The 27,029-nt window shown below is 45.0% G+C and overlaps 2 protein-coding genes across 5 annotated transcripts in view; both read left to right on the forward strand.

The window, feature by feature from the left end:
• LOC142893249 (uncharacterized) lies at nucleotides 1-15,999 on the forward strand. Of its 4 annotated transcripts, none has more exons than XM_076033630.1 (21): nucleotides 1-1,146; nucleotides 1,513-1,612; nucleotides 1,744-1,783; nucleotides 4,141-4,182; nucleotides 4,387-4,475; nucleotides 4,573-4,669; nucleotides 4,801-4,943; nucleotides 5,473-5,645; nucleotides 5,899-6,002; nucleotides 6,080-6,459; nucleotides 6,565-6,628; nucleotides 6,784-6,841; nucleotides 6,928-6,990; nucleotides 7,039-7,072; nucleotides 7,156-7,479; nucleotides 7,965-8,060; nucleotides 8,180-9,797; nucleotides 10,843-12,095; nucleotides 12,211-12,281; nucleotides 12,391-12,490; nucleotides 14,089-15,999. In XM_076033630.1, exons 1-21 carry the CDS (start codon nucleotides 981-983, stop codon nucleotides 15,032-15,034), a joined length of 5,961 nt encoding a protein of 1,986 aa, XP_075889745.1. In that variant the 5' UTR covers nucleotides 1-980; the 3' UTR covers nucleotides 15,035-15,999. The 4 variants fall into 4 exon arrangements, with proteins under 4 accessions (XP_075889745.1, XP_075889765.1, XP_075889755.1 ...); XM_076033650.1 differs by having other exon boundaries at nucleotides 7,045-7,072; XM_076033640.1 differs by having other exon boundaries at nucleotides 6,928-6,987.
• Nucleotides 16,000-23,755: 7,756 nt separating this feature from the next.
• The window catches only part of LOC142893314 (voltage-dependent T-type calcium channel subunit alpha-1H-like), a 45,193-nt gene continuing 41,919 nt past the window's right edge, over nucleotides 23,756-27,029 (forward strand). Inside the window, exons 1-2 of the mRNA XM_076033782.1 lie at nucleotides 23,756-24,108; nucleotides 26,581-26,879. Of these exons, the coding sequence (XP_075889897.1) occupies nucleotides 24,079-24,108; nucleotides 26,581-26,879 (329 nt within the window). The 5' untranslated portion in view covers nucleotides 23,756-24,078. The remainder of the gene's footprint in view (nucleotides 24,109-26,580; nucleotides 26,880-27,029) is intronic.

Raw genomic sequence — 27,029 nt, forward strand, 5'->3', positions numbered from 1 at the left:
AATGCCGTTATTTTGACGTTTTGTGTTGTGTGTACATACACTTCCGGTTCCGTGCGGCGCCATTTTGGTGAAACGGCGAGGCTCGGACGAGCGTTTGTCTTCTTGCGGAGATTAATCGAGGATTACACTTGGATTCATACGTCTCATCTTTTCTTTGATAAGTTTTCTCCGTCGATGAATCATCACACACTGTTCGCCGCCCGCGCAATCAGTTTGTTTCCCCTCACTCTTCGAAGGCTAATTTCTTCACTATAGCGCCATAATCACTGTTAGCGTTAGCTGCTAGCTTTAGAGTGGTGAGGTTACGTTAGCGAGTGTTGAGCCACAGCATGTACGCAATTTCACAATTACATAGATAGCAATTTCACTACTACTATTTAAAGATAGTTCAGTGGAAATTTGTCACATGCGAATCCATTGCAGGACCCTGTGCGCGGTTTTCGGACCTTGTGACTGGCGTTCGACTTGACTAAGCATTGTTCCGTGGGGGAAAGTGTCGCCCATTAAGGACTGGTTGCCAAAGGAGCCCGAGGGCCGCTTTTAGCCCCACTTGAAGTTCACATTGCGGCAGCACAGCCGTCCCAACAAGGACAATTCTTCACGGACTTTACCCCATTCGCAAGTCTTTTTTTTTTCTTTTCTAAAATTGACACTTCTGGATAGACTCTCCTGGATTTGGTGACACCCTTTGTGTTTTATCGGACTGTAATGAACTGACGAGGCCCACTGCGCCACGCAATGGCGCACCGCCTTAACCCCCCAGTTTTTTCCGATGGCATTTAAAAGGACTTCTTGGACGAGCTGATCCCTTCTTTTTTTCTTTTTTTTTTTATTAGTCTTTTGTTTGTCCACGCTGTTAGAGGGACTATCAGAATTAGCCCTTTATTGTCGGTGTTGACACTGCTTTATTTTGTGACCGTACCACGCATGTTTTTTTTTTTTTTTAATTGTGCTTGATTGATGTGGTTAGACCTGTGAAAATGTCGTGTGTTCACTATAAATTTTATTCCAAACTGGACTACAACACAGTTACGTTTGATGGGCTGTATATCACCCTCAGCGAGCTTAAGAAGCAGATTATGGGCCGAGAACGACTCAAGGCCACGGACTGCGACCTGCAGATCACCAATGCGCAGACTCAAGAAGGTACGTCACCAACTGCCTGTTTCGTTGAGGCTCAACAAACTTGACGATTTTTTTGATTGCACAATGTGATGATGAGTTTGCTTGACAGTGAAATTGAATTTGTGAAAAAATATTCTGAAGTTAGGTCTGACAAAACGGGATAAATTTGATAAAACGTTTTCTGTGAACAGTGTTTTATTTTGCAATCTACAATTTTAGCAGTTTGTGTGACATTTAGATTTAGTGTAAAAACATAATTATTCTATATTCTGGTGAATGTAAAGCTATTAGCATTTTTGCTGCATTGTGTTTTATTTTTATTTCCAATGATTTTGTTCATTGTGATACATTATTTCTTATTAATTCCTCATCTGTCATGTTTTACAGAGTACACTGATGATGAAGCACAAATACAGAAACACTCGTCTGTGATTGTCCGCCGCATTCCCATTGGTGGAGTCAAACCTTCTGGCAAAACTTACATTGTGTACGTATATTTTACAAAGTGTTTCTTATTTTACACAAGTCTAGAGGATATGTGCGCAGAGTTCACAAAAAGGATCGTTAAGCCAAGACATCATCTGATGGTTGTGGTCTCTCTTGTATTTTTTTCTGCAGAAATCGTTCAGACACAACTGTGGTGGGATCTTCTCGACCCGTATGTAAAACAAACCCAAAAATTAACACACACCTCTCACTTTTCTTCCTCTCCCCGTCCTTCTGCCTTTAATCACCTCCCTAAGAACATTCTGTCAAATACAATTCAGTTGTGTGTACCTTCTGTTCACTGTGTGTTACATTTGTGTTGAGAGCTCAATCTCTATATGTGATTTGATGTCTTTAAGGGGTATCTTGAGGTACTACCGATAAAGCAGTTTGTCGTTTCTCTCTATAATCCCTGCTGTTTGTTTTGAAAGGAGCCAATTAAAGTTTAACCTGTGTCTTGAATGAGAAGAGATTGAGAAGAGAAACAACAGACGAATAGCAAGTGTTTTGACTGTTCAAAACAGAGCCATTGTCAAACTGTTTCCACTTTATAAGTGATTGAGATAACACCCAAACTGTTAATGACTGTATTTCACATTGGAATGGTTTTGTAGCCTGATCTTGGGTGGGCAACTGTGTTTTGAAGGGGTTTTGTAAAAGGGGAAAATATGGTATTTTTGTATTCTATTTTTAATTGTTTTTTTTCTTCTCCTGTCAACATATTTTTTCATGTGGTTCAAGAAAGCCAAATGAAGTAAACTGTGGTTAGGATTTTTTGTTAACTAACACCACAAGTGCACCACTTAAGCTCAGAGTGGAATAGATTCCAAAGTTATTTTGCTTGCAAAATTTTTTATACTGACTTAGATTTGTTTTTTTATATAACATTTGCCAATGTGCCAATTGTTTTGCATGTTAACTTTCATTATGAGATGTTCTATTTTGCACTGAGTTTGGACTTCACATGACGTTACTCATTAAAGGCTCACAGGTGTTTTTCCAGTGAGTCCATTGCTTTGAGTTAATCATATTTATATAGTGTGATTTTTTCCAAAGACGTGGGTTCCGGTTTAAAGTGTTTTTTTACACAACTGTGCTTATCGGACCAATAAGAAGTTAGTTTGGTTAAGTGAGATGCTTGGCCGTCATGACATGATCGCACATTATCTTGACCTATCACTAAATCCAACCTCCTCCGTGGTTGCTGCAGTCAAGATTAAACTGGTGTAGTGTGTCCTGTAAGCTGTAAGCTGCAGAACCTGTCAATAAAGTTGTTGAGCGGTTCAATTTTGGAGCTGCTTTTACTGAATCCATGTGTGTTCCCTCCACAGCGTTCTACAATACAGAGTTTCCTTTGAGCAGCCTCCTCTGCCGCTGCGTTGTTCATTTAATATTTCCCAGGAAACTATTCTGATCTTTGTTTATTTATTTATTTATTTATTTTAATGCTTTTGTGTTCTTTTTCTAACAGTTTACTGACTCTTGTTCTACATTGCAGAGAAACCTATACTTGCTGTGACCCTTTGTAATAGAGGGTGGGACTGTTTTTGGTTATGATAGGGGGGAAATCTCAACAGCTGCATTAGCTTCTTAAAACGAGACTTCAATTTTATGTCTGATCAGCACTAGTTTGTTAAATAGCCTGTCACCATACCTTTCCTGCTTATTGCTGTACAGAATGCAGTGCTTAGCTGGATTTAAGGATCGTTTAAGACAGCCATGACAACCTCCTCTGACGAGCCAATGTAGCAGTTATGTCCTTGGGGTTGATGAAGAGAAGCTGCATTTTAAAGTGCAAAATTGAGATTTCCTTTGAGAAAAATGCTTTCAACCATAGCAGGAAAAGCTGTAGCTTTTTGAGAGTTAGATATCAGAAATGTGCGGACAGGTCAGGTGGCCAGGCAGGTGTTGAGTCTTGATGCAGATGCCCCTAGTCTTCACTAAAGATAAAACTTAAAGGGCAAGCATGTCAATGGGGTTGACTTGACTGCAATATATTTTTATTACAGCCCTCATTCATCATGGCATTGCAATTGCTAACCCTTCCCTTCTGTACCTATAACATGTATACTAGACCAGGATTTGCGAGCATTGCCTTCAGCAAGGAAACATTATTGTCTACATTTTTAGTCGTGATTTGTTTTAATCTTTTTTCTTTTTTGGCAAAAAGGTGTAATTTTTGCATTTAATTTGTATTTAGAGAGATATATTAAATGTACAGAATTGCAAAATAGGAACAATCCTATTTTAGGCTTTCAGGATCTCTTCTGTTGTTAAATAAATCTTATAGGTTGATGTCAATAACCTTACAAGCAGATGTACAACGAAATATTTATCCTAACTGAGACACGTACGTGTATTCCAGGGTTGTTACCTAACAAAACTTTACTTTGGACAAAGACTGAGACAACGACTCTTTCGTCACTTGACACAGATGTGGTGTGGAACTAAGGGCTCTTAACTTCCAGTGTTTGTCTATTGCACATCATGTTAACAACCTTAACGTCTGTACTCTTGATTCTCCTGCAGACTGATTCCTCTCCTTCTATGTCACTTGCTCAACTCACCAAGGTATTGTTTTTGTAAATTTTCTATGCAGTAAAAAAAAAGAATCTGTCTATACATACATACATATATATGTATATATATATATATGTATATATGCATATATATGTGTGTATATATATGTATGTATATATGTATACATAAATGGTCCATAAGACTTGTGATTTTGCCATTGACTTTCTCTACTCTGTTCCCATTATGTGTATCAAGACCGCTAACCTGGTTGACGCAAATGCATCTGAGGAAGATAAGATCAAAGCCATGATGTGTCAGTCCAATCATGATTATGACCCGATACAGTCAGTACTCATCCATCTCTATTCACAAGTGATTAAAAGCATTCAATTTGGGTTCAGTTGGATTTACTGTTTTTTAATTACTCAACCTTGTCTCTAGCTACTCTAAAAAGGCAGTCGGACCTCCCCCCGCTCACTATACCTGCTACCGTTGTGGAAAAGCTGGTCACTATATTCGACAGTGCCCCATGCTGATGGTAACTATCCCACATTATTAGAACTGGTCCTAATTTCAGCTCTATGTCCTAGAAACTTCCAGGACATGAACAATGCTGGCATATTTTTGTTTGTTTGTTTTTAAAAAAAATCTTTTTATTGTGTTTAATAGATCCAAGATAAGAGCGTTGAGGGTCCTAAGCAAGTCAGGATCAGTAAGGGTATTCCTCAGAGCTTCATGGTCAAAGCAGAGCCAGGCACCAAGGGAGCAATGCTAACCAGCACCGGAGAATACGCCATACCTGCCATTGATGCGTATGTGTCACCCAAGGACTGCAAAATGTTCTCACACTATCATTTTAAAGGTCCCATATTATGCAGAGTTTCTTTTCTCTTAAAATGTTTTCAGCCTGTCATTGGGCTCTTTGTGATGTCACAAAGGGTGTTGTAGTGATACGTCTCCCAGATCGGTGACAGTTTTCCCACCCAGGTCTTTTTTTCCATCTCCCTCAGACTGTCTTGTTTTTGTCCTCTTCTAAAAACACTATGTTGAGCAGGAAATTATGGGAGTGGTTTTTCAGAAGGCTGTAAAAAAAAATAAAATAAAAAAAAATTCCAAAATGCGGCATTATCGGAAAATCTCAAATGTTTTACAAGGCTTCTCTGTCATACCGTAAGTGATCTTAATATGGGACCTTTATGGAAATTGAATCTTCCTTATTTTGTGTGTGACTGAATCTCTCCACAGTTGGATACATGCACCTTGCTGGTTTGGCGTGTTTTAGAAAAGGGGGTCTACTGGAGGTGAACTGGTGTCTAAAACTCAAATCACTTGTTCTTACAGGGAAGCCTATGCACAAGGAAAGAAGGAGCGCCCACCCTTTGTGCCGCGTGAGCAGTCGTCATCGGAGGATGATGCCGATCCGATTCCTGATGAACTGTTGTGTCCCATTTGCAATGATCTGATGACGGACGCCGTTGTCATACCCTGCTGTGGAAACAGTTACTGTGATGAATGTGAGTCTTTGGACTCATTTGGTCATCTTGTTTTGTGTTACCGTCACTTGTCCCGCCCAGTCATTGTTGTGAGATCAGGCCCTTTCATACATGCAGCCAGCTGTGCAGAGCCAGAAAGAATATGTATGAATTAGTATCAGCAAGAAGAAAAACCACGTCTTTAATCCCTCTCACGACAAGTTAACTAGATGTAATTGGGGGTGGGGGGGTGGGGGGGGTGGAATTACACTTTGCTTAATGGTTGTGTTCTCAGGTATCAGAACAGCCCTGCTGGACTCGGAGGAACACGTCTGCTTCTCATGCAAACAGTCGGATGTTTCACCTGACAATCTTATTGCCAACAAGTTTCTGCGACAGGTAACTGCAACTGTAACTGTTAGATTTACTGCAGGAAAAATCAAGCAGTTCTGACGTTGATGTCTTTGTTTGTCCAGGCTGTCAACAACTTTCGTAACGAGACGGGATACAAGCGTATGCGTAAAGCCGTACAGAATGCGGCACCGCCTTTACCACGTCCCCAGTTGGTCAGGCATCTACCTTCCAGACAACAGGATCCGCTGCTCATCAATGCGCCTCCGACCACCGCCACAGTTCAGGCCAAGGCGCCTGCACCTGCTCTGGCCCCAGCCCCTGCTCCAACCCAAGCTCCAACCCCTGCTCCTGAACGTTCCTCTTCTCCCACTGATTCCTCTGCTCCTACCCCACCTCCCGATGCGGCTGATGAAGGCCGAGACGCTTCACCTGCCCCTCCAGCAGCTGGGGATCATCGATCACCGAAACTCTCTGCCAATCACGGAGAACCGCCTCCTCCAGGGTAAGTTTAGAATCCTCCTCACTCATATGGACGCATGGGGACGATAAAAGAAGGGACGTTTTTGTATTATTTTCAAATATTCTCAATTTGTCTGGTATGTCACAGGGAGGCTGATCCTGATCCCATTGTAACGTCAAACTCATCGGCAGACTCGGAAAGTGGAGCACATGTGAGTTTGCCTCTTGTCACCTTAGAAGCGGCATACAGTTGTACAGATGTAGTGTTATTATAAAATGAAGTTGTTTTTTTTAATTCAGTCTCTGTTCTTGCCATCTTTGCATACCATAAATGATAACGCTGCATTTTTCCTAATTTCTTTGACAGAAATACCATTTAAATGTTGTTGGACATCCACCAGCTTCAAGAGCTCCTCAGCCCTCAGGTAAAATAAACTGGTCTGGATTATTAGTGATTAAATGAGCTTTCAAAAGATCAACATAAAGTAACTAAATAATGTCCCTTCATTAGGTCACCAGTCACGGCACCACCACCACTCTTACAGAGGAGGAGGAGGAGGAGGAGGAGGAGGTGGTGGTGGTGGCGGAGGCGGAGGAGGAGGAGGAGGAGCTGGAGCTGGAGCTGGAGGAGGAGGAGGAAGCCGACACTGGGAAAGGTCAGGCCAGATGATGGTCCTTTGTGATTCGTGAAAGTTTTGTATTGAGATTGTATTGCTCAGTGTCCCTCTACATGCTCCAGGTCCTACAGAGGAAGAGGAGACCATCCCTCTGCTCACCTGCAGCCTGGTCCTCCTCCTGTTCCGCCAGCATTCCCAGCTCCATCCCTGTACCCTCCCCCACTGCAAGCCTACCCACCTCCGTACTCATCGGGGCCCAGCCTTGTCCCCCCTCCTGCCGTCGGTTACCAACCCCAGCCAGTTTATGCTACTGGACCTCCAGTTCTCAATCCTCCCTGGGTGACCCCAGGCAGCCAGCCTCCCCTCGTCCCCCTCCCCTCCTCCCTCTCACAGCCCCCCCTGTCCAAGGAAGAGTTCTACAGACAGCGGCACCACCGACAAGACAAGTGAGTTGTTTCTCCCTCATTCACTGGTCCTCAACTGGTGGAATGATTCACTTTGACCAAAGAGAAATTTAGTTGTCAAGTTGTTACTTAAATGTGAAGTGGCTTTAAAATTGGCTCATGATGTAGTTGTCGACTGGAGTTGCCTCGCAGAATCCGTTAACACAACTTGAACACATCAATGTCTGTACAGGAAATGCACAAAAGATGGAGGATGAACTGAGTCGTCCTTACTGAGTTTCTTACTAGTTTTATGCAACTTGAAAAAGACTCATTGGATTTTTTTTTCGCTCAGGGAGTTCAGCCTGTATAGTAGCACTTCTTACACAACTTTGATCTCAGCACCGTTAGGTAACATTGAACTAGTTGTTTGATGTATCTCGTCGTAGCAGCAGCCTGACCTATTTCATGAAAAATCATTGTAATATATATATCAATTATATTTTTTAAAGTATTACAACTATTGTTTTATTTTTTTTTATCCACAGAGTGACTTCTAAGCTTGATGAATTTACTCAAGACTTTCACAAAGAGCTTATGAAATACAGAAATGCACCAAAGCGAAGGAGGAGGTCCTACTCCAGGTAACTCTATTAAATCAATTTATTGAAAACAGTTGTAACAAACAACTGTCAAACGCCTGTCTTTCAAGTCAGTACAATCCACTTAATATTCCCTCTTTGCCTTCACTGTCTTTTTCTAGGTCCCGGTCGTACAGTCGCTCTCCCTTCAGCCGTTCTTACACTCGGTCACGATCAAGGTCTAGATCGAGATCGCGATCAAGGTCTTACTCTTATTCGGCCAGTCGATCCCGCTCTCGTTCCCGCTCCCACGGTCGGCCCTATCAGCGTTCACCTTATTCTCGGCGGAACGGACGCAGCTTTGGACACTCAAGGACCAGGTCCAGGTCTCGTTCGAGATCTTATGGGTACCGACGCTCTGGCTCACCGCGGTCTCCTCTCTCTTACCGTGGAGGGCCATGGGAAGGGGGAGAAGGAGCAGGGCCCTACAGGTCTAGATCTCGATCTCGCTCACCTGGCGGCTACAGGAGTCGGAGCCCCGGTGGACGAAAACCACCTTTCCGGGAGCTGCCACCATATGAACTGAAGGGTCTCAGTCCCGGTGGCCATGAACGTTGGGAAAGGGAAAGCTACCGACAGTGGGAGAAGGAGTACACAGACTGGTACAACAAGTATTACAAAGACTATGACCAGCATCCCTCAGTGCACCACAGAGGCCGTGGCAGTCGGGACAGAGACAGGGACAGGGACAGGGAGAGGGAGAGATTGTCTCCACTGTCTAGAGACTATTCCCCTCGGGAGAGAGCAAGAAGAGGGAGAGAAGACCGAAGTGTTCAACCTCACCACCCTCCATCCTCTTCCTCAACGGCGGCAAAGTCCAGCTCTAAAGCCTTGAAGACAAAGAAAATAAAGAAGAAGAAGTCTGGGGAGGAGCTGGAGCCGTCCCACCAGGCTGTGGACAGAGGCGACGCCACACCAGTCAGAGACGAACCGATGGACGAAATTCCATCTCCCATAAAAACGCCTCCCGTCTCTTCAAAGCCCCAAGCCGGCACCACCACCAACAAAGCATCTGCCTCTAAAAGCTCCGCAGCACCGAGCAAATCCTCAACCAAGTCCGTGTCAAAGAGCCAAACTGACAAGACGCAGAAAGAGAAGAGTCAAAAGCTGAAAGCCAAAGTGAAGACGGAGGTCGTCAAGACGAGGAGCGACAAGGTGAAAAAGAAAACTGGAGATGCAGCGGTGACCAAAAAGAAGGACTCGTCATCTTCCACAGCCTCGAAACCACTGAAGACGGTTAAAGCCAAAACAGAAGACCCTCCAAGCTCCACGGCGCCAAAAAAGGAGAGGAGCAAAACCTCCACAGTGAGGCCTGCCCTGCTGAAAACCCCTCCGCTGCCCCCCCACAACCCTATGCACCTCCCTCCCCTGCATGATGGCCTGCGACCCAGCCACGACCTCCTGGGGAGGAGAGAGTTCCCACAGGGCACGGGACTCCTTCCCTTCCCCCACCAACACGGACTTCCACTCCTCCCTCTGCCCACGTCTCTGGACGGCCGGAGGAGGATGGTCGACGACGGCCGCTCTTTGCTCGGACCCCCGCCAGGTAAACTGCGGAGGTTGGATGGTCTGGTGGTTGGAAGCGATGTTCTTTCCCACCCCCACATGCCCCATCAGCCCCTCCTGCACAGACTCCCACATCCCACGGAGAGACCCGGTCTTCTCTCGCTACCCTTGAGCCGGGATATGGGTCGAGGGAATATAGACCGGGGAGTCATTAGACCACTATTAGACCCTCAGGTAGGTCCATTCATTCACATTCATTTGCTTCTAAAATATGTATGCTTGCTAAGCATAAATGCAGATGAGGTCTATGGTTTATTTCTCAGTAAAGCCACTACAAAGAGAAATGGAAAGCGTTTAGACCCACCCAGGGGTGGGCAAACTTTTTGGCTGAGGGGCCACATTGACTTTTAAAAATTGGCAGATGGGCCGGGCCAGCACCCAGTGCATACATATCGAACATAAACTAAAAAGCATTACAGTTTTTATTGTGAATGACTGCTCGATTACGACATTCTAGCAAGTCTCGCTGCTACCAGCTGATTCGTTGGCTCTTATTCTTGTTTTTATTTCTGCAAACACGTGTTTACACGCAATTACTATATACATAATAGCTCCAGCATTGTTTCCCTCAAAACTGTTTTTTCTCAAAAAATAAAGAGACACTGTTGGGATGGGCAAAAGAGTTTTGTTTCACTACTGTTTTCTTTAAATCTTGAAACTACCTGGGTTGTCGCGACAATCGAGACGCCACTGCTCCGAGACGCGTTTGGAGACGCTGCACCGCGGAGAGACACTGCTGAGTCGTGACATGAGAGTGGCAGTAATCTGCTCCGGTGACCGTGGTGCATGCATGAACGCAGTCATAATCATGACATGGTTTGTGCAATTCTGTCAGTCTTCGGCAGCCCGGATTAAAAAGACTACGGACCAGATGTGGCCCGTGGGCCGTAGTTTGCCCCCACTCTGGTTTGACTTTTTCAGTGTTTCAAGTGGCCGAACAAGAGGGCTCACATGACTGCACAGATTTGGGGGGGGGGGAAACTCCCCCTGTCATTCCATAGAGTTTATTTTTGTCATTCCTGGCTTATTGTTTCAAACTACACTATTCGGTCTGATGTTGATGAGGTCTTGATTAATTGGTAGACGTTAATGGAAGTGAAACACAATACTTTGCAGACTTTTGAATGTTTGTGCTTTGTTTTTTTCCACAGATATTTCCTGTATAGAGTTTGCACTGGGTCCTAATTGGCATTTTGTTTCTGGTGTTATTGTTTTTCAGATGAAGCCACTGACTCAGAAGAGGATCAAGTTGAACAGAGATATAGGCAGAAAAGGCAGCAGCGACATGGCTTCCTCCGACAGAGTGCCTTCAGCTCCTGAAAAAACCACCTCCACAGCAACCTCAGACCGCTCGGGCTCTGCTGCCACATGTATAGGAGAGCAATCTAGCAACGCGGCAGACAGCCGTGGACGGAAGGACCGCTCAACGTCTGCCGAGAGATCGACGTCCCGGGACCTGCCAGGAAGTGCAACAGATAAAAAACAGGACCCGGACAGAGAGCAGAACAGAAGCTCAGGTCAAGGTAAAGAGCGAGACAGATCGTCGGGGGCTGACCGAGAGCGCGACAGAGCAGCTTTGGACAAGGACCGGGACAGAGCCGCTATGGACAGGGACAGAGATCGGGTCGTGTCAGACAGGGATAGAGACAGAGCGACGTCAGACAAGGATAGGGAGAGGGACAGGGCTGCTTTGGACAAGGATAGGGAGAGGGACAGGGCTGCTTCTGACAGAGACAGAGCGACTTCTGACAGAGACAGAGCAACTTCTGAGAGGGACAGGGACCGGGCTGCTTCGGACAAGGATAGGGAGAGGGGCACTTCGGACAAGGATAGGGAGAGGGGCACTTCGGACAGGGACAGAGCTGTGTCAGACAGGGACAGGGAAAGGGACAGATCAGCTTCAGACAGGGACAAGGACAGATCAGCTTCAGACAGGGACAAGGACAGATCAGCTTCAGACAGGGACAAGGACAGATCAGCTTCAGACAGGGACAAGGACAGATCAGCTTCAGACCGGGACAAGGACAGATCAGCTTCAGACCGGGACAGGGACAGATCAGCTTCAGACCGGGACAAGGACAGATCAGCTTCAGACCGGGAGAAGGACAGATCAGCTTCAGACCGGGAGAAGGACAGATCAGCTTCAGACCGGGAGAAGGACAGAGCTCCTTCAGACCGGGAGAAGGACAGAGCTCCTTCAGACCGGGAGAGGGCCACTGCATCAGGCTCTCAAAAGGCGACCGCAGAAGCTGAGAGGGAATCTGAAGGTGGAGCTGGAGATGGTGGAACTGGAAGGAAAGAACGGAGGAACTCTGGCGGTGGGGGTGCAGGAGGGAGGTCTGTCTCTCTGGACAAAATGACCATCGGAGAGAAATCTTCCGTCGCAAAGAAAAAGACGGACCATCAAGACAAAGCGCACCTGTCCTCCAAGGAGAAAGGGGAGAACTCAAACAGGGACGTCAAATCCAACAGGTCGGTTGCGCTTGTTCCCCGTGTGTGCAAGAGACGGGCCGATACAGTGCTCACCTTAAGTACTTGTGTAAACACAGATGTTAATGCATATCATTAAATTCCTTTTGTGTCTCAGGAGTGTGTCCAAGGACAGAGCAGATAGGAGCGGCCCCTCGGGGGAGAAACGAGCCACGGCTCACAAAGACGGTAATTTCAGCCTCTTTATGTGGAAAGACATGATCGGCTTGATTTTTTTTTTGGCTTGCGCCAGCTCGTTAAGCAGAAGCTTGAGCATGTTCCTCTCCCTCACCCACAGCCACCTCTACAGCAGTGAAAGTAAAGGAGGAGCCTGCTGTGAGGAGTAAACCTAAGATCAGCCGAAAAGCCTTGACTAGCCACACCGCAACCTCCTCTAGGTGAGTCTTCACCTTCTTCACAGTTCTTAGAATACATTGTCTTTCTTTATTTGTCTTTGATTCTTAACACCCATTTGTCTCCTAGCAATAACAAGATATTACTATAATAAGGAGCCAAGTCCAGCTGCCTATTACTTAAGCCTCTAAGACTACTAGTATTAGCCTTAAATTCCCTTACATTATGCATTAATGAATGAATTTATTTCCAACATGTATAAAAAGTCTTAGAATGGTAAAAAGTATTCATACATGTTCAAAAAGGCATAGGAAGAAATACTTTTCATTTTCTACCCCTTATCAATTTTTCTCATGTGTCATAAAAATAGATTCTCCTTTAACATCTATATTATACATATATGCACGACAAAACATATAATCCATATGAATACTTTTATACAGATACTCTACAAAATGTGTAACAAAGAATACAAAATATATACATTTACATATAACATGTCAATTTAGACACAAGTACACTGTATAAACATTTTTATTAAAAACAATGTACCTATGCTCACATACACCTGCATATTGACATGTATATACATATTACGTACACATCCATGTTAATATAATATCTAACATCTATACAGTCATGATGATCAATTTCCACATAGTCATTTATAATTTATTCCCCCATCACTCTCATGGTTAACACATTTCCTCTCCCATTATTTAAAATGACAAAATAAAGTTGCTTGAGCAAATGAAGAGCAACTGAGTTGGACCCAAACTGTTTCTTAGTGTACACATGCATAATGACCACATCTTCTCTGTTCTTACCTGCATTTGACATTTGCCCTGAGTGCTGCACTCACAGTAAGCGTGTGATCGCGTTTTATATCCACTCGTGCCATATCAAGCAGTAGGCCACGTGCAGATAAACACAAACATCCCATCTGTAAAGACTTGAATGCCTCATAATTTTCTGCTATCAGGATGCAACAATGTGCCTAATGGACGGTAAACACGAGGAACTCTGATGACAGCCAGAAATTAGGCCAATTAAAAACATAGTAGGCCAAATCATTGAAGGCATCTGTTTCATATCTTCTCACCCAGTGCACAATAAATCAACTTGCCAGTTTGATGAATGGCTGTAGATGAGAAGAGGAGGAATAAAGTCATTGTTGCAGTTTCTGTGTGATATCCACAGATCTGAGAGATTGTACTAACACAATCCACTGCCAGTTTATTAGTTTTCCTCAAGGCATTTTTCTCAGTAGAATAATGACATGGGGCCAGTTGCAAAAATGCCACGATTCAATGGCTCTGACTGTAATTTCATTAAACCTGATTGTGTTGTATCAATAAATACCACAATCCAAAAATATGCTTGGGTGTTGTCAGTCTGAATGACTCCATTAAAAGGAAGACCAACAAAGGTCTTTCATTGAAAAAACTGTGGTAGACACAGAAAACCAACACTAATGAAAATCAGAAATCTTGTCATCTAAGACTCTGAAATGATGCAATTTCCCAAAAATCAGACCCTTACCAAACCTCACGCTTGCCATCACTGCTGGAATTGTGTACCAGCAGACTCAGCCCTGGCAGCCACATTAATTAGAGTTTCTCTCCCCTTTCCTCGACAATAGGTCGGCTCAAGAAACAAAGCGCGACTCGGATAAGGGCCGCAAGACTCCACCTTCCAAACCTTTGGAACGTCCTCCGTCCGCCGCTACCGCCAACAATCACGGCCGCAGCCCGAGTCCTGGCCCGGCGCTCAGCCCGGCCAGGGAGGAGCAGCCACTCATCCAGCCGCCTCCTCGCTCCAAGTGGGAGAGAGAGGACGACGAGGAGGGCCAGGACGCTGAAAGCGTCGCCCCCAAGGAGCCGTCGCCTGTGCTGCAGAGGGCGCGAGGCAGAGAGGTGCCGCCGGAAGCGACCAAACCCTTCAGAACTGAGAGCCGGGAGGAGAAGAGAGGAGGACTGAGAGAAGAGAAGAAAGCCAGAGCGCAGAAGGAGGAGGGCAAAAGCGGCCGGGCGGCACCAGGCAACGCGGAGAAGGCCTCTAAAACAAAAATGGTGAAGGAGGAGGGGAAAGGTGCGAAAGAGGAGGGCAAGGAGGAGAAGCCCGCGGCGGGCAAAGGGTCCGGAGGCCGGGAGGAGCCCCGTGGCCCGGAGCCCCGGAGGCAGCGCCTGTGCTCAGACCTGGGCCGTGAGACGGACGAGGCGGCCTTCGTGCCCGACTACAGCGAGGGCGAGGGCTCAGAGCCTGAGAGGGGCCGGAGCGGCGGCAGCCCCAGCCCGGCCCGCAGCCAGCCCTCGGCCAGCCCCACCGGCAGCAACAACAGTGGCTCCACGGGCACCACCGGCGACAAGAAGAAGAAGAAGCACAAGAAGCACAAAAAGCACAAGAAGCACAAGAAGCACGGCGGCGAGGACAAGGGCGAGCACAAGGAGCACAAGCATAAACACAAGAAGAAGAAACACAAAAAGAGCAAGGACAAAGATGAGGGCGAGGAGGGGGAGGGGGACGGGGAGGGGGAGGGGGCGGGGGAGGAGAAGGTGGAGAAAGTTGGCGACGGGGCCCCGTGCTAACGAGCCGGGAGGGTGTGCACCTCCGGCGGGGAGATAATGATGCGTTCACATTGATGTGCTAACGCTGGAATCCTGCTCCTCGCCGCCGTTTCAAACCCTGATGGATGAAAAGTTGTTTTTTCCCCTCCAACCAACCAACCAACCAACGCCACTGAAGACGGCTTGCGGCGTGTCCCCCTACTGCTCCACCCAGCTCCTTAAACGGAAACGGTACTCGGTTGTGCTCGGATTGAAGGACACACTGACAGTCGGGGCGGGGGGTGGGGGGGCAGTGTTGCAGTCGACCCGCAGCTCGCACGAAAAGGACTCGGACGTCGATGACGCATCTTCACCGTCGGTATGGAGAGACTGAAATGACAAAACACTGTACTCAGGGATCTGATGGCATCTGTTGCTTTTGACTGTGTTGTATATAAAGAATAACCGTTAATTAGTTCTTTTTCGCTTATGTCCCTGTCTGCGTCCAGAGACGCCACTTTCATCATTTGCGTTGTCGTTGGAGCTGTTCTAAGCTCTTCGTGGACTTCTGCTTTAATATATTTCTAACCATTTTCATCAGTGTTTATAAACTTAATTTTATGCAGTCACTGGTTTGTTGTCAAGACGGTTCTCCTTTAAAAAAAAGAAAAACTAAAAACTGGCAAAAAAAACGATTCGAGCAGGATTAAAATTGCTTATCAAGCTTCTTAACACAAGGCTGTAGCTACCTGCTAACAAATTGTGAATAGTGTGTTTAAACTTATTAAACCCGACGTATGAGCCTTTTAAGTGGATATTCAGTGGATTCATGCTTACGTGCTGCACTGGGCTATATTGATGTAGGATGTGAATCGAGGGTGGCCAATGACTGCATATGTTACAGTAGCTGTCAATTAAGAACATGAGTGAATGATGTAATCGTGGGACACGATGTGCTAATGTGGTAACAAACATGTTTTTTTTTTAATTAAAAATGTTTGAAAGTTTCAAGTGTCACATTTGCTTTTATTTGAATTTTATTTACAATTCACATTTTTACTTATTTATTGAAAGATGAATTGCAGACCAGAATGGACTCGTGAAAACCCTAAAATGTACAGGTGAAGTAGAGCCACTTGTGTTTTTCCGCTAAAGTTAAAGTAAATAAATACTACATACGAACTGTTCGCTGCCTCTGCATGAGAGGGAGTGTCTGGTAAATACGTTAATCGCAACAGAATTTCAAATTCACGTTTAAAATTCTGTCAGAAGAATACTTTACTTTTTTTTTTACTCTTATTGAAAGTTGAATAACATCAGAGTGGACTGGTGAAAACACTTGCAGCCACTGGGGTTTTTCGATAAAGGCAAACATAATAAATGCTGAATTATCATCTTGTACAAACTGTTCGCTTCCTCAGCATCAGATGGACTGTCGGGTTAAATAAGTGAATCACGACCAGTGAAGGTTTTTCTCGGACACGGTGGCGAAATCCAGTGTCTCTGTCAGTCCATTATCAAGCGAGTGCAGTAAGAGGGACTGAACACTGCGTGGCGCGTGTGTCCTGCAAGCTTTTTTTTACTGAGCAGTTGATCCATAAAAGGAAAAAAAAAAAAAGTATCTTGCTAGCCTTGGCCCCTCTGTCGGAACCACTCCCTCTCTTTCCTGGAGCATGCTGTAATAAGCTTCGGTGTGTGCGTCTGCGTGTGCGTGCACCTATCTGGTGGACTGCGTGACTGTTGGATGACAGGCGGAGCAGGCTGAAGGCAGGAGATGGGTTCACAGACGGTGTTAGGACACTATGGGAGGCAGCAGATGTATTCTTCCTGCAAACTGTACCACATAGAAGCACATTTTCAGCTTAGTCTATGCATTGTACGTGTGTGTGTGTTAAAGGTCATCCTTAATGGACTCACATCACTCTGACCATTAAGCAGATTATTATATTGTTTTAACCCCTGCCCAGATAATGATCACGAGTCATTCTGAACATCCAACTGTCCACTCGGTCGCTGTGTGCGTTGTTCCCACACGTGCGTATGCATGTGTGTGCCCAAGGGGAGGGATTTTGGGGGGAGGGCAGGGTGTGAATAGAAATCCTTCTGGGTGCCCGCTGTGACGTTGAGGGGGGGCAAGCGAAGGCCAACAGTGATTGTGCTCGTCCTCGATAATCGTTTTTGTCTCGAGGGCAAAACAAAGACGTCATTTTTATTCAGCAAATTTATTTTGTTTCCTCATAATGGGGCTTTTATAAAAAATAAACTTAATTTTAGCATCATGTAACAGTCAGTAACAGTAAGCCGCTATTCAGAAAGGAGAGAACAACACCTGCAATTCCGTCTGGCTTTATTTTTTTATGCAGATCAAGCCCTGCACATTGGAGATACTTAACATTGGAACGAAAACTTGACTGAGGCAGAGAATGGAAAAAGTGTCATAAAAATGAGAGCAATGGAACACAAAAAAAAAAAAGATACATCGAATAATACAATTTCTCCCTTCCACTCAGCTAGTGAGTAACAAATAACAAATGTGGCGGCAGACAAATACATCAGAGGGGCTGTGTGGGCTGATGTGGAGATGGCATCATTCCTGGATTTAGTTCACTAACTAAACACGAATTCTGTATTAGGCGGAGAACAGCAACATGCCGCAGTGCCATTCAGTCACGTAAGGCATTCTGACAGGGAAAAATAACAAAAATCTATCGCGACACACAATGCCTCTCCTAATCTGCCGACCATTAAATGCATATTGTGATATATCCTGAAGGAAACTCGGTTCGAGCCATTGAGTGAAAGCACACAGAGATGTCAGCTGGACACACAATCTGCTCACGACTGACGACTGATTTTATTTTATCACTGGACAAAAGTGTTGCTGTCTCTCGCATGCAAAGTGCTTCAGTGAGGAAAAAAAGTCCCAGTATCAGTTTTGGTGACTCTTGCCCTGCAGTCCTATATAATGTTTTCACCTCTTGGCTGCAACACACTTGTGCGTCTGCTCGTTTTTTGAGTGTGTGTGTGTGTGTGTGTGTGTGTGTGTGTGTGTGTGTGTGTTTCATCTTTTTTTTGTTGTCTCACAAGCCGGACATCATTTCCTGTCATCAAGGCCAAAGGTTGCTTAGCAACTTCACTTGTGCTGATTGTCAGAGGAGATGTTTCTCCGCTGACTGGTTCCCCGGCCTGACTCTCTCTTACGCTCTGCCGTGAATGTAATGTTTATGGAAGATGCTTGCTGTGTGTGCATGACTGCTCATGCATTTCTATGGAGCACTGTGCATTTGCGCCTGCGAACATTGCGCAGGAAGATGGCAAGAGAGAACGCACGGAGGGAGAGAAAGTGTTGACAGTTTTTTTGTACTTTTGGTTTTATTTTTCAAAAAAAAAAAAAAAGAACAAGTCGGTTGCGTCATTGCATGTTTAGAAACCCTCCCTGCTACACGTTCATGTGTGACCTTGTTACCAGTGCAGATTAGGCTTTGATTATTTTGTGCAGCTGTTATATGGACACACTGGCAAAATACTGTTCATCACTCTACAGTTCGATACTGTCGTGTACTGTACCGTAGATGTCAGAATGGAAGGAGGTATCGTCACAATTTTATGGAAGAAAATATGTGAGCCAGTCTCAGTCAAATCGACTCTGTGATGAAATGTTGGGTTTATCGCGTCACAAGCTGGCCATAAAAGTTCAATCATCATGGTGGTGTGTTTAAGGCTGAGCACTGTCACCTGGCAGCAAGAGGGTTGTAGGTTCAATTCCCACTCTCTGGGCTTCACTCCTCAGTACACTAAAACTCTAAATTGTCTCAAGGTGTGTGAGTGAGTGAGTGTGAAGGTGAGGTAGGAGGGGCTCCAGCCGCCCCAAGTGCAGCAGAAGCAGTGATAGAAAACGGATGGATGGATGGACGGATGGATGGACGACACAACGCGACAAATAATTGGTGAGTGATGTAATTAAAAATTACGCTTCAGTCTCAGGCACAAAAGAAAATTTAGTGGCTACAGACACAGCTGACCGCTCTGAAAGCTGATGCTTTACATTGACACTGACACCAGTGGCAATGCTGCGCGTGCGTGCGCGCGTGCGTGCGTGCGTGCGTGTGTGTGTGCGTGAGAGTACAAGGATGTACTGCGCTAACCCCACTGTGTTCTGCCCGCGTAACAAGATCAGGTAAAGAAGTCAGCTGGCTCAGTGTCACAGTGCTGATCTGTGTCACCACATTCTTCAGTACAGTCCGTGTGTGTGTGTGTGTGTGTGTGTGTGTGTGTGTGTGTGTGTGTGTGGCCGCTTCATATAGGGATGTGCCCTCAGGTGGTTGTCATGGCAATTTCAAAGGATTGATCAGGGTTATTGATCTGTGATTGAATTCCCACAGTCTGTGCGTGTGCATATGTGTGTGTGTGTGTGCGTGAGCACATTGTTAACAATAGAACAGGATAAAACACTTCCCCATATATAATGTTATGTGATGGTCACCATGGAAACGTGCCCGAGGGGCGCGTACCACACACTGATAATAATGTTTGCCCCAGATACCCATCCTCGACTGATAACACAGAAAGTGTGTGTGTGTGTGTGTGTGTGTGTGTGTGTGTGTGTGTGTGTGTGTGTGAGTGACTAACGTAACACATGGTTTGAACTCACCACAGTGACAGAGCTGGAGTAAAAAATGCATGAAATGATTCTGTGGAGCAGAAAGAGTCTTGCACGAGTTACACGAGACAGTAAGTGTGAGGAGGATGAGACTAGCTTGGGGTGGGGGGGGTGGGGGGGTCAGGGAGAAGAGAGACCCAATAGCAGCCCATTATTACCAGTTCACGCCGACACACACACACACGTGCACACATACATCCAGCTGCTTCAAAAATAATGTAATAACAATGATAAAAAAAAAAAAGCTCATCACGTTCTTTTTAGGATGTGAAGGGTGTGAGCCTCTGAGGTCTGAGCCAGTGTTTGTGTGTTGGAATGTGTCCCAGATATCCTAAACTCTGTTTGTGAGGTGCGTTTGATGTACGCTGCTGCAGAGAGAGGAGCCTCTGTGCCGTGGGCGTAGATTGGGTATTGCACGGTGTTTCCCTCACCCCGGGCGAACATCTCATTTCAGTTTTTTTTTCTTGTTTTTCTTTTTTTTTTTTTTTTCCGCTGCGCTAGTTGTGAATCTGCTGCTTTGTCAGCCTGCAAGTCCAGCGGTTCAAGGTCTGGAGCAAATATATTGACACGTGGGTGTAGATATTTATAGCCCGAGGGGGGCGAAACGCATCGACTCACATTGACTAATTCCTCACAGATAACGGATAACAATTTCCTCTCGGCCACTTTGTGGTTGTGACAAGTGACAATTAGGTGGCAAATTAAAATCAAATGCCAGCACATGCAGATATGCATGCCGCATGGAACAAATGGCAGGCAATATAATACACACACACCTTCACATACACAAAAACGAAATATTGTTCCTCAATGTTGTGATGCTCAAACGCACCTGGTGGGACACAAGAAAAAAAGAACAAACAGGGACAACTAAACATGATCTTATGTAGTCAGGTGCTGAAGAGGACAGATTAATTTGATGTTTCAAAAACAGAAACTGTATTGCTGGTGTCCATGGATTTGACTGACGGTATTCCTCACAGCCTCACAGCCAAGAGTGAGACTCAGTGTTTTGCACAGCACACTTGCTCTTCTACCTCTCAAAAAAGATGTTGCATCTAGGGTGGATTTTCATGTTTTTTCTTCGTGCTTTCACAAGGTTCTCTGGCTTCCTCCCACTGTCCAAAAACATGCATGTGAGGTGAATTGGAAACTCTAAATTGTCTGTAGGTGTGTATGTGATGGTGAATGGTTGTCTTTCGGTGGCCCTGCGATGAACTGGCAGCTTGTCAAGGGTGTCATCCTTATTTCGCCCAGTGACAGCTGGGATAGGCTCCAGCAGACCCCGGCGACCTTGAGTTAAGGAATAAGCGGGTATCTAAATTGAATGGATGGATGCTTGGTGTGTTGGATTTGCCATTAAAGGAGGATTCTGGCAAATCCATTGAGAAAAGTTCCTTTCAGGATTGTTTACAGCTGGTCAGAGTGTAGAGTGACCAAATGGAAGAAGCTTCAGCCGTGGGGTATTGTGAGACAAACAGGAAGTTAGAGCGAGGTTGGAAAGAGTGATGACTGCGGTATGGAAGCTGCGACTTGGAGACTTTTACCGGAATTGGGCACCTTTTCTACACTGAGGAAATAGCAAAGCCCAGAGTGCTTTACTCTACTCCTGATGGTGTTTGGTCAAAACACTCCAGGCGTTAATGCAGAAATATGATGTTTGAATGTGAAAGGTAGAAATGTTTGTCTTTCCCTCCTTCAAGATTTTGAAGCAATCTCTTTTTGGGGGTTCTCTTCTGAACCGACAAATGAATTACAACCTATTAATCAATTGTTTCTGACTAGTTGTATCTGCATATTAATCAGGATACACAGTCAATTTTATTTTTTTATTTTCGTTTTCATGAAAATCTTTCTCACATTGGTGTAAAGACTCCAACTTTGAGATGTCTGAGGACAGTAAGTGCTTTAGTGGTAGATTCTTTTGATGTAGGTAAGTCACGTTGCTTTGCTTCAGGTGCACATTTTCTGTTATTATGTACAAGAAGGACCTACAGTAGGAATCATCTTTTTTATTTTTGATCCATCCAAATTGGTAATCATAGCATGTAATGAAGATTATGGCCTCTCAGAGCCACTGTGGGGCTCTAATGGAGTGTAAACATCAAACAAAACATCCCCAGAAAATAATTTAGGGGCCATATATAGATATTAGCAAGAGTGCCCTTAAGAGCAGCACACCCAGCAAGCTATTTGTGCAGAGCCGCCCGCTTCTTTATGACGCAGTTCAAACATTAATCCCCACAGTGGGACACGAGGGGACTGCTGGGGGGACTTCAGGGAATTGGATAAGCCACCAGTAAATGAGCGGTACTTAAATTTCATCACCATTTTAAGATGTTGCCAATTCTGCGTTTTCCCGTCAGCCGCCTTGTTGGTCTTACTCCCCATCTGTGCGATCTACACGCTTGTCTTTATCTCTGAGAATTTACAACTTCTTTAATGTTCATGGACAGGTACAAATATGGATTAGCTTCTAAATAAATGAGGTTTGAGCAAATAATTAATTCACCACTTATCTTATTCCTCCTTCAGTGTAGAAACATAGAATCGGAGACGCTGCTAGTGCGCTCGCCTTGGTCCGTGCTTTACAAATTAAAATCACAAATGACAGGGAGTCTCCAAATATAACTTAATGTGAAGAAATTCCGCATCCCTACTGACAACATTTGCTGAAATTAACTTTCCATAAAATGATTGTTGGGGCTATCTCACACTTTCTAATTCTCATTCACAACATGTAGCTCTCTTCATAACAATGACGCAGGACGATTCTTTTAAAACGGGCGTTTATTCATACTCTTGACGTATCAGCACGTTCACGCCGTGAGAACTGAAATATAACAAATTAACACATAATGCACATCAAGAGAATAAAACACAAAATAGCGCAACGTGTCAACATCAAAACTGCATATACAAACATATTACCTCGTTGGGCTGCTAGTCATGAATAGAGGCTTTAAGTATGCTTTGGAGGAACAGTCATATCAAAAATAAAAAGACACTTGCTGCTGTCGGTAAGGCCACCATGCGGTCTCAAGAAAAAAGCATGTTAAAAGGTTTTTCCCCATGGAACAACAAAAAACGAACTTTGGTTCCTTCTTGTATTTCAACAAGAAATTAATCAACCATAACCTGAAATTCTATTTTTACTTTACAATTATTTATTTATTGCTGAATGAAATTATTAAACTTATTTATGTAATTAAATTATGCTCAATACCAAACATTTATAAAACAACATTTACACAACATTTTGCCATAGACTTTTAACTCTGACATTTAGAATTAATTAACCTAATGGCAGTAAATCCAGTGCAGTAAATTCATGTCAAAACATGAAGCCAGAGCAACAGATTAAGCACAGCATTTGGTTGAAATAAGCGTAGTTATGGCATAAAGTGAACTTAATGAGCTCTGCCATATCACTGTATGTCATCCCCCCCCCCCCCCCCCCCCACACACACACACACACACAGGGAGGTGAACGGATAGGGGATGACCGAGGCGACGGAGAGGGGACCAGTCACGTGCTCCGACTGGCTCAACCGTTGTCAAGTAATCCATAATTAAGAAACATAAACTTCATCCTTCAAAATAAAATTCTCACGAAGGATCTGCGCTTATTCAAGTTCTGCCCCATCAATTAGTTGAACTGAAGGCTGACACTGCAACACTTACTGAAGGTTTGTTTTACTTTGATCCGTTTCGTTGTGAATATCATGCCAAACGATCTACTCTGCCAACGAGTTATAGTTGCCCTTTTATTTATTTGACTCACGTGAAAGTCTGAATACCTCTATTAATAACTGATATTTTAGTCTTTACATACTGTTTTTTATCTTATTTTTAGTCCTGTTGAAAAATTTTTTTTTTTAAATTTATTTATTTATTTTTTTTACAAAAACTCGACTCTGTATAAATCTTTGACTTTTCACGTAGCGCACTTGAAATCTAACAGTACCTGATCATTTCTCTCAGCATCCGCAGGGGCTCACTGAGGCGGGAAAAAAGGCAGCTTCCGGTACCACGACAGGAATACTTTGAAGGGGTCACCGACCTTCTTCCGGTGTATCCTCTGGCTGACTTGACGCCGCTGAGCCTCTCCCCGGTGCGCCTGAACTCCGCTACCTGACAGCTCAGACGGAGTGTCCAGCGGCGGAGGAGACGCGCGCACACCAACCGCCACTCGTTCTTCTTCTTATTTTTTTTTTTTAAACTTTACTTTATTTATAAAACTTGCACATTGCACTTTAATTTGCGTCTTCCCCCCGACGTGGCACCAAACCCCCGTCTGTCCTCCCGACTGTCGGGGCTGAGTTTGGATATCCGTAAAGTGGGAGGAGGTCGAGGAGCGGCGGGCGGCTCTCAGATGGAGCTGCGGGGCTCCGGAAGCTCAGGGCGCACGGCGGACCCGGAGTGAATGACGCCAGTGGATGGACGCTGGTCCCCGGTAAGGATAAAGTTTTCTCATTACGCGGTACAATGATGTTATTGCACTTTATGATTATTATTATTGCCTGTCCTTATTGCTTGCTCCGGGCTGTGCGCCAGGCAAAATGTCCGAAACACACTAGTAGTGATAATTGTGATTAGAAAAGGAGAGAGAGAAGAAGCCCAGATCCAAAGATGTCGCTCTGTGGCGACGACAAAGGAAAAGAGGGGGGCAGGATTAAAATGGCATTTAGCTTTGTCACCTCAGTCTGGAACTTCAGGCCTATGTTTGTTGCGTTGTTGTGTCCCAAAGCTACTATTGTCTCACTCGCTTGAGGATTTTTGTAGAATTATTTGGGCTGCTGCTCAGTTGTCTAAACCAGAGGTGCAAGTCTGAAACACATTCACGGATCGTTGTTAAATTAAGCTGCTTGGCCCTCAGCAAGATGAGCGTAACCTCTTCAACCTGGATCTGTTATTTTCACTAAGCGTAACAAATACATATAACAAGTGCGAGGCGTTTTTGCCTCTGACTGTACAAAGGTTCATGCATCTCGCTGTGGTAAGATTCCTGATCCTGACTTCAGTGTTTGGAGGTTGTTTGCGAGATTGGCATTTTAACATCCTTTGTGGGAGATTTTGTCTTTGATTGTGCAGAGTAACAGCTCTCCTTTTCCCCATGAATTGATGTCTGGCCCAACCTTCTATTTAATCATAACAGAGAGCTTTAAACTGTGAAGTCTGGGTTGTCTCACGCAGCCCAGGCACGCTGCCCGTGATGAAAACACACAGGAGTGAAATGATGCTGGCACATTCAGTCTCATTATTTTCATTAAGATCCCCCCCACACACAGACACACACACCTCAACACTATGGACTTACACTCCAGCACTCCTGTTGTCCTCACACACAATTTGGGCAGATACATCATTCCTTCACGGGCAAAACGTTTTGGGTCAGTGCTTCTGCTGCTGTCCCAAATGTTTTTTCTTTAAGTTTGTTTTCCAAATAATCCAGTCCTCCCCGTATGCCCCGCACTCCAATTCATTAACAAATGGGCAGACATGGAATAAATTTCCTTGAATCTCCAGGGATCGATGAGCACTGGAATGAGTACAAGGTGAAGCAGTGGGGAGCATCGAGTGTGTGCACCTCTTTGTGTGTGTGTGTGTGTGTGTGTGTGTGTGTGTGAGCATGACAATACGTGGTCCAACTCCTGTCTGCTCGACCCTAGCCAAGCTCCACAGAGTATGGCCCAATAAGGCGGGGGCTGAGGGGGAGAAAAATGTGATGAAATTTCAAAAGTGAGATCGTAAGATGGCAAATGAACGCGCCTCTATGTGATCATGCTCTTAATTTAAACCCAGATTATCATTCAACCTGACAGGTCCTGCATGACATTCCAGTGCTGCGAGAAATTCCAGTCACTTCTGATAAGATCTCACCACAGGCTGCACATTGTTTGACAATGTCACTGAATTTCCTTTGATTTTATTTTGAAATATCTCCCCCGGCTATTCGGAGCAAATGACAGCAGCAGCAGCAGCAGCAATCGGGGGGGTGGGGGGGGGGGGTATGTAAATCAAAGGAGGCAAAATGGAAAGATGGACATTATTAGGAGCCATATCGTCATTTAATTATCTTTATGACAAGATAAGCTACCTCTATATGTCCAGATTGTTTAAAGCCAGCCAGGATTATGAGACATCAGTGGTTATGGACCACTGTGATCTCTGAATTGTACAGATGTAGGATTATAATAAACTGGTCTAAGTGCTTCCTGTGTTTTTGCACCCTTGCCCGCCATGATGAAATCACCCCTGTTTGCAATTCTTTGGATTTATGATTTCCTGCAGTGACAGCCTGTTGGCTCTGACTCCATCATGGAGGTCACCTTTTTTTTTTTCTGCGAGAAAGACTGATGGATATTCTTTGACGGTCCCTAAGTGACTGTACTTTAAATGCTGAAGCAGCATTGTTTGATTGAATTTGAAAAAAAAAAGAAAAAGAAAAAAAATATTTTAATGCTAAGTCAGCAGCTTTCCGTGACAACCTGGACATTCCACATGTTTAGAATGGGGGGCAAAAACATGGGAGGTGTTAGATCCCTTTGTGACCTCAGAGAGGGATCATTTCTTGGAAATATTTATTTGTCTTTGTTTTATTTGAAGAGGACAATGCACATTCATTTACATTCCTGTTACATTACTGACAATGTGCCGGTGTTAGCCAGAGGCTAATTTTCAACCGCAGTCCTCTGGCCTGATGTTAAGAACCAGGCACTTACACTTTCTGAAAAGTGGAGTTCAGTGACTGGCTGGAGACATTTTATGATTAGAAAAGACTGCTGAAGCGAATAACATGCTGCACGCTGAAGGTTTGGAAGGCGCAGAGGCAAACCAACAAACATCAAACGCAAGTCACGCGGATGCGCTCGCCATGCCCACGTCCTCCTCCTCCTCTATTTCTTTTTTCCTCCCCTCTCTTTAGGTCGGGGCTGTTCACGTCACAGCCATGACAGGCACCCAGGAGCCAGACCTGCACGAGCGGCATGGCGGACCACTGCAGGAGGATGGGGATGAGGAGGAGGAGGGGGAGAAGGTGCACGTGTCAGTCGAGGGAGAGGAGAGGCAGCGGGACAGGGGGGAGGAGGAAGAGGAGGAGGATGATGATGATGATGAAGACGAGAAGGAGGAGCTGCCGTACCCCACCCTGGCACCAGTGGTTCTTTTGGCTCTGACCCAAACCAGCCCGCCCCGCTCCTGGTGCCTCCGCGCCGTCTGCCACCCATATCCTTCCTTCCACACGCGGCAGTGAAAAAAAAAAACAACCCTGCGTGACTCGTCTGCCGTGTCTGTTTGGAAATGTGGGAGAAACGTTGTCTGTTTGCCTGTTCGGCTCTGTGCCTTCTCAAAAACGAAAAAAAAGAAAAGAAATAG

The sequence above is a fragment of the Nelusetta ayraudi genome, unplaced genomic scaffold (assembly GCF_046127955.1).
Source record: "Nelusetta ayraudi isolate G7.1 ecotype Tasmania unplaced genomic scaffold, CSIRO-AGI_Nayr_v1 ptg000004l, whole genome shotgun sequence".
Taxonomy (NCBI): domain Eukaryota; kingdom Metazoa; phylum Chordata; class Actinopteri; order Tetraodontiformes; family Monacanthidae; genus Nelusetta; species Nelusetta ayraudi.

What these genes read in the sequence shown, in the direction of transcription:
- LOC142893249 (XM_076033630.1), top strand. Translation starts at nt 981, where the DNA reads ATGTCGTGTGTTCACTATAAATTTTATTCCAAACTGGACTACAACACA. An exon ending in TGGTGGGATCTTCTCGACCC is followed by an intron (nt 1,784 to 4,140) that starts GTATGTAAAACA and finishes ATTCTCCTGCAG; the next exon opens with ACTGATTCCTCTCCTTCTAT. An exon ending in GACAGTGCCCCATGCTGATG is followed by an intron (nt 4,670 to 4,800) that starts GTAACTATCCCA and finishes TGTGTTTAATAG; the next exon opens with ATCCAAGATAAGAGCGTTGA.